Source organism: Sinocyclocheilus rhinocerous, unplaced genomic scaffold, assembly GCF_001515625.1.
Source record: "Sinocyclocheilus rhinocerous isolate Xijiao unplaced genomic scaffold, SAMN03320098_v1.1 scaffold357, whole genome shotgun sequence".
In the NCBI taxonomy this organism is placed as follows: Eukaryota; Metazoa; Chordata; class Actinopteri; order Cypriniformes; family Cyprinidae; genus Sinocyclocheilus; species Sinocyclocheilus rhinocerous.
Window position 1 is genome coordinate 544,932 of NW_015649568.1, and position 12,928 is coordinate 557,859.

Genomic DNA, 12,928 nt, shown 5'->3' on the forward strand with positions numbered 1-12,928 from the left:
ATAAGTATACACAATATCAATATATAAAAATGCCCTTTACTGGCCTAATTCATATTCCGCTTAAGAAAACAGCCTTTCTCCGCATTTAACCTAGTGTGAGTGACCCAGCTGATGAGATATAACCTGTCAGGGGCCGATTGTCCTTCTTGGTCAAATGGCTAAAACATGAGCATTGCTTTTTTGGTGAAGTGATGTAAATATGTTATGTACATTTACTTCCGAAACTTGTGGTTAAAGAACCATTATCAAATTGACCCAAACTGTCAATTTTTTTAAAAAAGCCAGTAAATGTTTTCGACATTAATGTTATGTGAGTTGTCTATGCGTGTGTGCATTCACATCCACTGTCAATTCCCCATAAGCTCCTTTTGAAATTGTGAAGCATGTGTCTGGTAAGCTAATGGTCCCATGCCTATATCTGAGTTAATGGGTATAAATCAGCTAATAAGAATATCAGTAGAGTCGGAGCTAATTAGCTCTTTGATGAGACGCTGAGAGGCGTTTGTTTTCCTCAACCAGCTAAGAGTCATCTGCTTCTGTTTCACACACACACACACACACACACACACACACACACACACGCACACTTTAGGATGGACAGAGCTGCTAGTGAAGAGGATAACTGATAAGCAGGATTGATCACACCATATGAGATATTAATGCAAGCTTTAAAAAGTCATTTAAATAGTGCACGCATACTCTCTCACATACACACACACACCAAGCTAGACAGAACATTTCCTCTAAACAACAGCTACAGACCAACCAAAATAGCAGATGCTTTAACTGGTGGCCATGACAACAGCGAGACAGGAAGCACAAGACTGAATGATATCCACCACCTTGTGTAACCGTCTAAATTATTCAAATATAAACTTGACAAATGTGACAAAAATAAAGCCTGACAATAAATTAGAGCTGAAGTGTATTGGGTTTTCTACATTAAAATACTTTCTTCTATCCCAGCTTAATATTCAAAGCTTTTTGAACATTGATTTCTGAGCATCCTGACTAGCAAAACCAATGGGAATGTAAGGGAAACCAGTCTGAAAACAATATAGTGGTAGGTCAGAAACTACACACTTCAGCTTTAAAATCTAGTTGCCATTAGCAAAAGACACTAAAACCTTTTATTTGTATTTATTTATTTAATTTCATGTGATGATGAGGTGTCTTTTTAAAATTTTGCCTCTAAATTAAAGTACATGCCTTTATAGATATTATAAGGTTTTTTGAAAGTATTGTGAAAAACGTAACAAAAATGGAATGTGTGGATATATAGAACTTTCTAAATGTTTTCAGATTCTATTTGGGCCTGGTTATCACAAGGCAAGCCACAAAACTTCAATTTTATGGGCTCTTTAATGCGAGCATGGACAACAGTAACTAAAAAATTAATTTGAGTTAAAATTAATTAAATTTGATTAATTTCAGAGATGAAGTAATCATTTTGGTCACACTTTATTTTAAGGTCCAATTCTAGCTATTAACAAACCATTAACTATTTGCCTCAATAAACTCCTAATTTGCTGTTTATTAATAGTTAGTAAGGTAGTTGTTAAGTTTAGGTATTGGGTAGGATTAGGGATTTAGAATATGTTTGCGCTAGGGTTGTGTCGGTGAGGAAATTTTCCCACCGGTTAATCGGCGTGTGACAACACCGGTAATACCAGAATATGTGCTTTAGCCAATATGTTAATAACAGGCATGCTAATATGCAACTAGTTAATAGTAAGAATTGGTCCCTATACTAAAGTGCAACAATTATCTGATAACAACAAGATCTTCATTAAATAAGCCAATCATTGAAACGGTAGATGGCGCTCTGGAAGGGTCTTTGGAAATCAGTGAATTCTGGTTGGAGACTCTGATCCTGGAGCAGCTCTTTAAAGACAGATCCAACCGATAACCATTCCAGGGGAACATGCCAAAATGCACTTAAATCAGCAGCCAAGGGCATTTTCACAAGTGAAGAGTGCTAGACATGTGGGGCAGTGAAATTATTGCAAAGACAAAGAGATCTGGCAGTAAAACCACATCACCATCTGGACATTATGAATGAGACATTTATAAACAATCAACCCACTGTTACACCATGGAGAAGTCTTGAGATTTGGCTTTAGACTCCCACACCAACGATAAAAGGAAAGCAAAGATGAGAATCGATCAGCAGGGATAAAGAAAATTGGCATAATAAAAAAAAGAGACAGAGAGGGTGAACCAAACTGTTCACAAGAGACGCTCACATTTGCACTAGTGTAATTAGAAAGGATGGCCAGTGTCCAGTGGTGAGACAGAGGGGCCAAATTGCGGCACATTAAGAAGTGGCACATCATTTCACTGAAGCACTGACAGTTTTATTAGGGCGTATAATAGGCTGTCTAAATGCTCCTGGACTGTTCCACTGATTGGATTCATAGAGAAGCCTTTAAATGTTGCCATTAGACATCCCTCCGTGTGAGTGAGCTACAGTACGCCTTGTGTGATTGACTCACACAGGATCAGATGTAAAACGGAGAAGGCCTGTTTGTTAATTGGTAAACTGCATGTATATCTTGATATGGCAGTCAGTGCTGAAGAACATAATGTTTGCTAGCTCATTTCACATATGGCATAACATATTTTAGCCAAGTAGGACATTAGCATTCATCCATCCAGAGTGTTTTCCTGCCTATTTTCAGCATCCTCACAACCATACACAGGACATGTGATTTGGAGAATGAATGAATGGATGAACATGTTTCCACAGCCCAAATCCATTGTGTACTCCATGATTCATTCACTACACCCTGTAACTAAACCTGACCCTAACCTCTAAATTCTAAATCAAACCGCCATTTCTAACCCTTATCCTAAACCCCAAACCCATTACTCCCACCCCTTCATCTAACCTGATCCTAACTCTCAGTGTCAACTCCTACAGCAAACCGCAACCTAAATCCATCACGGACTCCCTGATCCTTTCACTGAACCCTGACCAAAAAACCTAAATTCCAAATCCAATCCCTATTTTTATCCCTTATCTTAAACCCATTACTCCCACCCCTTCATCTGGATCCTTACTCTCAGCTTCAACTCCTATTCCAAACCCCAACCCAATCCATCAAGGACTCCCTGATCCTTTCACTGAATCCAACCCCCTAAATTCTAACTATTTCTAACCCTAATCCCAAACCCTTCTCTCCCACCCCTTCCTCCTACTAACCTAGATCCCAACCCTCAGCACCAACTCCAATTCCAAACCCCAAGCCAAATCCATCATGAACTCCCTGCCCTTTTTACTGAACCCTGACCCGAACCACAATCCCAAACTTTAAAGTCTAGACCTAACCCCTATTTCTAATCATGATCCAACCAACCAAACTCCTTACTCCCACCCCTTAATCTAATATGGATCTTAACCCTCAGCACCAACTCCTATTTCAAACCCCAATGCTAACTTCAACATAAAAATCCCAAACTAAAACCTTAACTTTTATCATGAAAACTGACAAGTAAACTGAAAATAACAAACTCAAAATTTGTGACTAAATCACTGAATCAGACTTGAACTCAGAACTGATTTGTCAATGAATCATTTTTTTTTTAAAGAGGATAAACCCATTTATTGAAAAGATCTTCTCTTACAAACTCAGATGTTAAGATGTCTAGTGAATAATTAAATTTTTTCCTCACTTAAAGGAGTTGTAAGGCTTCAGAAAACTTGGCATATAGCGCATCAAAAGGACAGAAGAAAGGAAGAGGTGCAGATAACTACAGATGGAAGCAGCATTGAATAAAACTGACCCTGCGAGAGAAACTGTTGGTTTGTGCAAATCGTCTTCTGTCCTCCTTATGTCATTCACGGCATGTTTGAACAGACGGATGTTAAACTCGAATGGTAGCGTGATGCTACAGGCTGTTTAGCATTTCATGGCTCACTGTGCAGTCTGTATGAATACGACGAGGAAAAGAATGGGACAGATTGCTGATGTACGGGACTTCAGGCCATATTCATATTCAAGTGACCATAATGACCTTCAAGCACGCTGACTCTGTTAGTGGCACAGAAGTGTGTCTACCAACATGCACCCGAAACAAAACATACACCCTGGTTGTGGATCAGTGCCTTTGCAAACACACATGGCTATTTAACAGAATGTAGTTTCATTATACTTTACTTGTACTAAAAGTACAAATCACACCACATTGACATCAAAGGAATGAATACGGATAACCTTACTGTAATTTGCTCCAAAGAGTTTGGGATTACTCAAGATGACCTCTGTGCCTTTCCAAACAAACTGATTGACAATAGAGCTGACTGCTCAGTTTTGAAGCAGCCTGGAAATTGCAGTTGAGTTCTAAGCTATGAACCAAAACTCAGAATAAGGACACCTAAAGAAGCATTTATTGTCTTTAAAAGTTTGCTTATTATTACTAAAAAATAAATATACTAAAATATACTAAATAAAATCAAATAAAATAAAAAATGGCCACAAATTAATTTCAGTTTTTGATGGCATATTATAAAACTTGCAACCTTTTTGCAACCACCTGAGAAGACAGCAGTAACTCTAAACTGTGCTGATAAATTATGAAATTCTGATTTTTTTTTTAAAATTATACCAGTTGTTAATTAACTTTGGCAGATCTATAATACTAAAACCAACATAAAAACTAAATAAATGGAAACTATAAAGCTAAAAAAATTAAAACTCACAATGATAGCCTATAAACTAAACTAAACAGAATAAAAAATACTGTTCAACTATGTATATACAATCATAACAAAAATATTTGGGCACTTAAGTCACCACTTACTGTAAGCATATCACAATGTCATTGCATTAAGTAAACTATCAAATAAAGTGTAATTCAGAAATAAATAAATGTAGAGATTTTCCTCAATAAACATTTATTTTGCCGTTCCTTTTGTCAATGACTTAATTTTTTTATTGAGTTGAGAAAATGTTTTTAGTGAAATGTTTTGCTTGAAAAGTATGTTTCTGCCATCCTTTAGAACAAATGCTCTTTTGATATTTTGTTATATAATGCAACGACATTCCTACATTTTTAAATGTTCATTAAATTCCCCAAAACTTTCTGGAGTCAGTATAATTAGCACAATAGCAGACATGCTCCTACAATAATTATGCATGTGTACTTATGAGAGTGTGCGCTTAGGAGTGCATTCGTGCTTCATACTGTATGTAAATCACATAGAGGCTGTAATCCAGCATACTGATCACTGGGGCTTAACAAGGATTTAATGTCTCTCTCGTAAACCTTTGACCTGCACTGACATAGAGGAGAGACATACTTCACACAAGCTCCCAAGATGCCTCTCTAGATCTTTCTCTTCTTCACCTAATTTTTCCTATTTTCTTGTAATGAACCCTCAGAGACGAATTCTGACATTGTATTGAAAATCTAACTTATTTTATTTCTCCAATTCTAATAACTGTAAACAGAGTGTCTAAACCTTAGAGTTGCAAAATACAGTGTCTCATTCTCATTACTGTAACATGAAAAAATAATGTTGAAATATGTATGCATCATGGTAGCATTTGCTGTATTTCCTTTAATGAATCAAAATAACTGATTTTAAAACGTTTCAAAAAAACATTGTCAAAATTTAATTTACTGTAGTTAAAAAAATTATCATATTATAGAAATGAGAACTGGGGGAAAATGTCCTGAAAAAAAAAAAAAATTCCTAGTAGGAGATTACTCTTTATTTAATGCTATGATGCATTTAGGAATGTGTAATATTACTTAATTGCTTTGAACAAATGTTGTAATTTTGCTACAGTGATGGTTAAGAGTTCTATCTTTTCCCTCTCTGTTCTGAATCTTTAATCTATTTATTCTCTTGCTTTCCTTCTCCCTTTCTCTCTGGGTTATAACAGACACTCTGATTGCTACGAGTCATAAATCACACTGGCTCAAGCTGCTTTTAAAAAAGGCTTATATGTTCTCAGTCAAGGTGTCAGTTAGAGCTAAAGCCATTGCAGGGCTTTTTTTTTTATTCAATACTAAAATGTATCAAATGAGCTGCTTTTCTACAGTATAGACTGGTGCATGTGGATTGGCTTTTACTGTCTTTTCATTTCCTAACATGAATGACAATAAATCTCGGCCTAAAACCACAGGCCTAAAAAAATAAAACGGTAAGTGCTTCCAACTGCAATTAGAGATCAAATTATATGCTTACTTTGCTCTGACATGGTGGACAGGCTGTATGCACACCCCCGATTCTTGAGTACTAAAACAGACAAAACAGGCTATAGAACTGAAAAAAAAAAAGATGTGTCATTGAATTAGTCTACTAAATATGCTCAGAGATAGTCACCTAAATTTGGTTCAACATTCTGCTTTTTCCATTTTCTCACAAATGTGTTTTTTCACCCATCAACCAATATCACTGTGATATATTACATTAATATGTCAAATACTTCAATATGAATCTAGTATTCACTTGAATGAATGAATACATCAATACTACCGGATGGTTTCAAACACATTTTCAGCTTAGCTGAAAGAAAGAATAAAAAATTATACTTAAAATGATAAAACTATATATAACCCACGAGTGTCTGTATGACCTTGTTAATATCAAAATAATGAAAATAAATATCAAAATAAGACCTTCAGATTGAGGGATGACTTTGATTCTGCCGGATTTAATAAAAATAATCATACATCTGTCAGTCTCACAAAAGTAGGGACACATCTGTGAAAACCAAAAGAAGTATAATTCTAAAATGAATCTTATGTCAGGACATATGATAGCGTTTTCTTATGCAAAAATGCATTTTTTAAATCTAAACTTTAATATATAAATTTAGTATATATTTGAAGTATTGAGTTACGGTATTGTATTAAGGGCAGTTGGTTTTGGGGAAAGTGAAAAAAAAAACAATAAAAAATTATTATATGTTATTATAATAAAATAAAGGAACAAATAAAAGAACATTCCAGTAATTGGGGAGAATCTAAAAATCTAGAATCTAAAATCATTCTCGGGTGAGAAACAAGTTATCACCAGCAGTAATCAACAGCACTGTAAAATAATCAGCATTGAATCACTGCCCCTTGAGAGCTAGACACTGAACCAGCAAACCATAATTTGTATGTGAGACAGTGTAGGTGTCTGGGACACGGTGTACGTGAGTGTAGGAAGTGCTTGTGTGCTGGAAAGCACATCAATGCTAAATGCCACGTGTGAAGCTTTAAATAGCTGTTTGGCATCAGTTTTGGGAACAATTTTGATTTCAGTATAACTTTAAAGACTCAGTGAAGCCAATGAAATGGCTTGATGACTGCTGTTTTCTTTCCTAGATTGGAGGTGGGACATATCCAAGTGGTCAATAGCCAGTAGCCTTTTGCCTTTGGTCTGTTTCACTGAGGTGAGGTTACATTGGCAAAATTTAGGCAACATTTTGTGGGCAAAAAAAAAATCCTATTTCTATTGTCAATAACACAGTAATGCATAAAGCTCACCAAAGTCACTTTCAAACCAAGCAGCTTTCTGTTGGTTAGTGCTGCAAATTTGCGTGACCATTTGAAACATGAGCGAAATCTGCATGGGGAACTTTTTCGCCCTCACGCATGTGCAGATTCCTATTGAAATTACTGATTTCGCTTCCGATATTTGGCCAAGCAACAGTAAATAAGGCATACACTAGCATATAAATTAGCCTCAACGCTAACAGGCATGCTAAAAGCCACAAAACTCCTAAACTGATTTCAGAGAGTCTTTAAGTGTGCTAGTTTGTGAATTTTAGGTGTGTGTGTTTGTGAAAGCATATTATGCAACAGTCCTTGTACAGAATGCAGGATATAAATATACTGAGCACACAAGTAGTGCATATGTATGTTTGTACACTAGTGTAATTATGTGCCAGAGTCTATTTTTACCCACAGTGCTTTTCTGCACAGCGAAGGTTCTTTGAGAAAGCCGAGGAGTGAATTATAAAACTGCTAAGAAGGGCAAGATGGACTAATCAACCAAATAAGAGGCCTTTCCATATCCATAAAACACACACAAAACCCAAAAACATTCAAAAGTCTCCTTACCTGCCCGTCCTCTCTGCACAACCAACGTGGCCTCAGCTCCAACAGGACACTCTTTTAGCAGCTCCACCACCTGTGTGTGTGACAGCGTTAGCGCGGTTTGCTGGTTAATTTCCACAATCAGATCGCCCTCGCACAGCCCCGGGCACCCCTGCGCCTCCAGAATCTGCTTCACCCTCTGTCCTCCATTACTGTCTGCTATGGTGAATCCAAACCCATCCGCCCCTTTCACCATGGTAACTGTTAGCAGCTCTCCTCCGGCCGCCCCTGACGACGCCACTGAGACACTGTCCTCCAGCAGTCCGGCGTCCAGGTGGGTGTCTCCAGGGTGAGGGTGCACCAACATCGTTTGGATTGGGTCAACGAAGCGAGCGGTGCGGGAGATGTACTCCATGTAGCTGTCATAGCTATTCCGTCCGTTGACCAGCAGAGGGCGATCAATTAGACTGAGGGGGGACAGCAAAGTGCTGGCTGCGTCCTCCGGGTCATACGGAAGAGGGTAACCCCTGCAAAGGACGAGGGTTACGCTTTGTCCGATTGGCACTGACTGGAAAAGCTTCACCACATCAGAGTGGGTGGTGCCCAGGACACAGACGTCATTAATGTAGACAATCACATCTCCTGGAAAATAATTAGACACAAAGAAAGATATATTAGCATATGCTAACACTAATAGGTATATATTTGGGCCAGAAGCCAAGGCTGTTTCAAAAGGTAGGCATAAACTTAAACATAATTATGCTTCTTTACAAGATAACTCATTCCCAGAAAGCATTGGAATAAGCACAGTGACAAAAATGATCCAAGATGGTGGATGGGTCAAAAAAATGTTGATTCTTGTATTTGATTCAATTAAGAAAAGTATTGATACAAGTTCATTACAAATAATAATTAAAAATAAACTATACACCCATTATTTGTCTGTATTTTTTTGTGCTTATGAGTGCTAAGTTATTATAACTCTAGCAGTTTTGACTATCTGCTCCCTTATTTGTGTGTTGTGTATTTTTGTGCTTAAGAGCATGCTAAGTCGCTAGTTTAGCAATATGCTAATGTCAAAATATCAAGTTTGACTATCTGCTCCATTAGTTGTGTGTGCTGTGTATTTTTGTGTCAATAAGAATGTGGAGCCATTAGCTTAGCAACACGCTAATATCAAACTAACTATTTTGACTATCTGCTCCATTATTGGCGTGCTGTGTATTGGCGTGCTCCATTATTGGCGTGCCCCCCCCAGAACGTCGCAGGTTACTTATGTAACCATGGCTCCCTGAGTAGGGAACGAGACACTGCGTCCTCTAGGGGTCGCTATGGGGAACGCCTCGTCATGACCCGTGTCTGAAGCATACATTCAAAAAACATTAACAACATGTTGGCTGGCGACAGCCCATGACGTCACTACCTGTGCTATAGTATAAATAGGCGCCGGGAGAACACGTCATTCACTTCTTCGATGGATTTTAAAGATACCATCCTAAGGGGCTCTCGTGGCACTCTGAAAGAGCAGCCCATAGATGGTAATGGTACATCACCAGAACAAAATGTTTGAGAAGCCATCAGCTTGATCTATGGTAAAATGCTGGAATGGCTAGCAGTAAGTTACCTAGCTGAGGGAGCATCACACCTAGCTCTCAGTCGAGAGGGGGCTCAACCTATAGCATGTTCGTTAGAAATCAGAAGGCTAAGCGTACTGCAAGCTTAGCCAAAAACTCAGCGCACCAGGGAGGCAGAGGAAGGGCCTAGTTCGCCTGATGTTGCCGGTTCCAGGTGCTCTGGGAAAACAGAGAACTCAACTCTCATGTGAGAGGAGAACTCCGATTTCTCATTTATGCTAGCACTACTGTCTCATTCTTTCTTTCTTTTTACAGCCTCTCCTCCCTTCTCTTATTGTTCTCTCATCTCTCATAACTCTCATCTGTCTTGCTGCTTGTATCTTGTCTACTTCATGCTCTTGGTGACTTTTTTATCCTTCTTTACAATCTATCTTTCTGTGTTCTCTATTTCTTTGAGGGTGGAATCATCAGAGAGTATCTCCGAGACTTGACTTGAGCAAAACGGTCAATTACCATGCTAGTATTTATAGTGCTGAGAATTCCTTTTTCAATTGACAGAACAGCCAAATGGTTGAGTCTCTTCTGGCCCATTGTTCGCCTAAGCCATGTATGTAGACGACGCAATGCACTAAATGACCGCTCACAGCTGGAACTGCTGACCGGTATTGTAAGAGCTGCTTGAAAAACCAAGCTCAGGGTAGGAAACATGTCGGGATCAAGAAGTTTGTAAGCACTGGCCATGTCAGAGACAGCACCCTCTTTCTTCTTTTTTGCCAGGAACTGTTTCGCTACCAGAATTTCCTCTTTACAAAGTTGGATTTTGTAATGTGCTGCAATGAGGTTTAGAGATTCCTCACTAAGAAAGTCATCAGCTGCTGGATTGCAAGCTTGAATGCCCTTCATGAGCTTTTCCCCAACACCAGAAAATCTGTTGCTCAGCTCACTTATCATGCGGTCAAGACATGGATACAAAAGATGATGTTTAAGTTGGTTGCCAGTATCACATGGAGCCCTAGTGCCCAAAGTGGAATCCACTGCGTAATCATCCATCCGCCTCTGCTTACGGCGGGGACCAGACAGGATCTCTGAGATGTTATTGGACTCGCAAATTACTTTTGTCTCCTTGTAGAGCTGTTCTGCTGTTTCTTCACTGCTCCGCATTAAGGTCAGTGTTTCAAGAACAGCATCTTTGTAGAGTGTTGCTTGTGCCAGGTCCACAGATTCTTTCTGGAGATACTTATGGAGCCCCTCTGTAGCAGATAGCAAACTCTTGAACATTACAAGCATGTACACACTAGAAAACCTGGACAGTTTTGACAGCAGCCCAATTGCTATGGGTGTAGCAACTTTTTCCAGGCATCTTAAAGCAGTCAGATTTTCAAGCACAGCTTTGACCGAGTTGAGCTGGCATTCCCATCTAGTTTTAGAGAGCTGGACAAATTCACTGTTCTCTAAACCTTGTTGTTTCTGTGTGTCATGAAATGCTTGAGGACTGACCATTGATGCACTAAAGAAGGAATACACATTCCCTAATGTTTCAAAAAAGTCATCTGCCTCTGGTACAGCCCTACAAGTGTGACAAAGTACCAAATTCAGTTCATGGGGTAGCTTTGAAGGAAGGGATCAAATTGCTCCAGGAGTTTCATTAACTCCAAAAAGTTCCCCTGATTTCCACTAGACTCTGCTTCTTCATGTCCACGAAAAGAAATACCTTGCTTCCCAAAAAAGCTGGTCACAGCAACAATTCTGCGCAAATATTCGCGTCTGTCAACAATGTCACCAATTTGTACCACATTAATTTTCTCAACAACACTGCCTTCTATTAAATTGGCTTTATAATTCTTCCAAGCAAGCACTGAAGCCTTGTGCCCTAAACTTGCTTCATGCTCTCTGAAACTGTCCAGAGCTCGTTTCCAGTTTGAAAAGCCTCCAGTGTTGATCAGAGAATCTTTATTATTTCGTGCTGGATGCTTTCCATGTATCCTGCAAGCATAGCAGAATGTGGCATCTCTGTTAACAGAGTACTCCAGCCATTCAAAAGTGTCAAACCATCTTTGCTGAAAGGATCTTTTTTGTAGACCAAATCTGGTGACTGGATAATTTTTGAGATTAACTTGTTTTGGTCCTGATTCCAAAGTCCCTAAATCATCTTCTTTCTCACTGCCTTCTATGCCTAGCTGCTTGCCTGCTCTCTCTAACTCATCTGCAATACAAAAGTAAAATACAGAGAATAATGCATTCATTATGCAGCTAATTTCTGACAACAACAAAAAAATATATATTATGCATAGTTTAAGATAGTCCAACTTTAAAATATTAAAATAAACGAAACTTTACACACACACACACACACACACACACACAGTACCAGTGTCCAATTCTAACTGATCCTGTTGCAGCTCATCTCTAATGCCATCTATGCCACTGCTGCCACTGCCATCTGGAAAGTTTGAAAAAGTTAATAAAGAAATAATAATTTAAAACAATACTCTGTATGTATGTATATATTTATTTATTTGTTTGTATGTATTTATGTAGTCTTTGATAATGTCTAAAATATATATCCAAATGCAAAACCGAATAAAAGTATGTTTGAAAAGTTTTCAGACATAAGTACTTTGTCTTTGTATACAAAATACTGGTTTTCTATTAAAGATATTTTAAAATGTAATTTATTTCTGTGATCAAAGCTGAATTTTCAGCATCATTACTCCAGTCTTCAGTGTCACATGATCCTTCAGAAATCAATCTAATATGCTGCTTTGCTGCCTAATTATTATCAGTAATTATTTGTGATCAGTTAAGCCATTACTAATGGTTTATAGGCCTACTGAAAACTGTTTTCACTTAATATTTTTGTGGAAACTGCTGACCTGCTGCTGCGTATGCCCTGCTATTTAAGCAAGATGTATCCTGAAGGGGCTTAGATGGCAAGGAGGAAGTCTTAAGAGAGGATATCTCACTGATAGAGAGATAGCTAGACAGCGTCTTTTCAACAGGGGGCATCTTCTCATAGCCGCTTTAGCGCATCCCCTCGATGTTGGCATAACTCGTATGCTGGAACCAATGGATGCGTGAGGAAAACGGCCTCTTCCATTCCTTCTCTATCTCTGTATGGAGATCAGGAAGAAAAGGAAGGCTCACCTGAGCTGGAGGGCTATGGTCAGAAAGATAACGCTCATCGAGACGACCTCGCGACGTCACTTTCTTGGCCCGCTTCCACGGCAAGTCCAGCCTCGCCGTGGCACGATCCATAACTTCCAAAAGCTCATCATACGCAGGGCAGGAGGATTGGGAAGGCTCAGCCTCAGCTTCTT

The 12,928-nt window shown here is 38.7% G+C and overlaps 1 protein-coding gene across 1 annotated transcript in view; it reads right to left on the minus strand.

Annotated features, from left to right (window-relative positions):
• Positions 1-12,928, minus strand: part of LOC107710665 (membrane-associated guanylate kinase, WW and PDZ domain-containing protein 2-like) — a 139,737-nt gene that overhangs the window by 28,556 nt on the left and 98,253 nt on the right. The window contains exon 10 of the mRNA XM_016515494.1: positions 8,062-8,679. Within this exon, the coding sequence (XP_016370980.1) occupies positions 8,062-8,679 (618 nt within the window). The remainder of the gene's footprint in view (positions 1-8,061; positions 8,680-12,928) is intronic.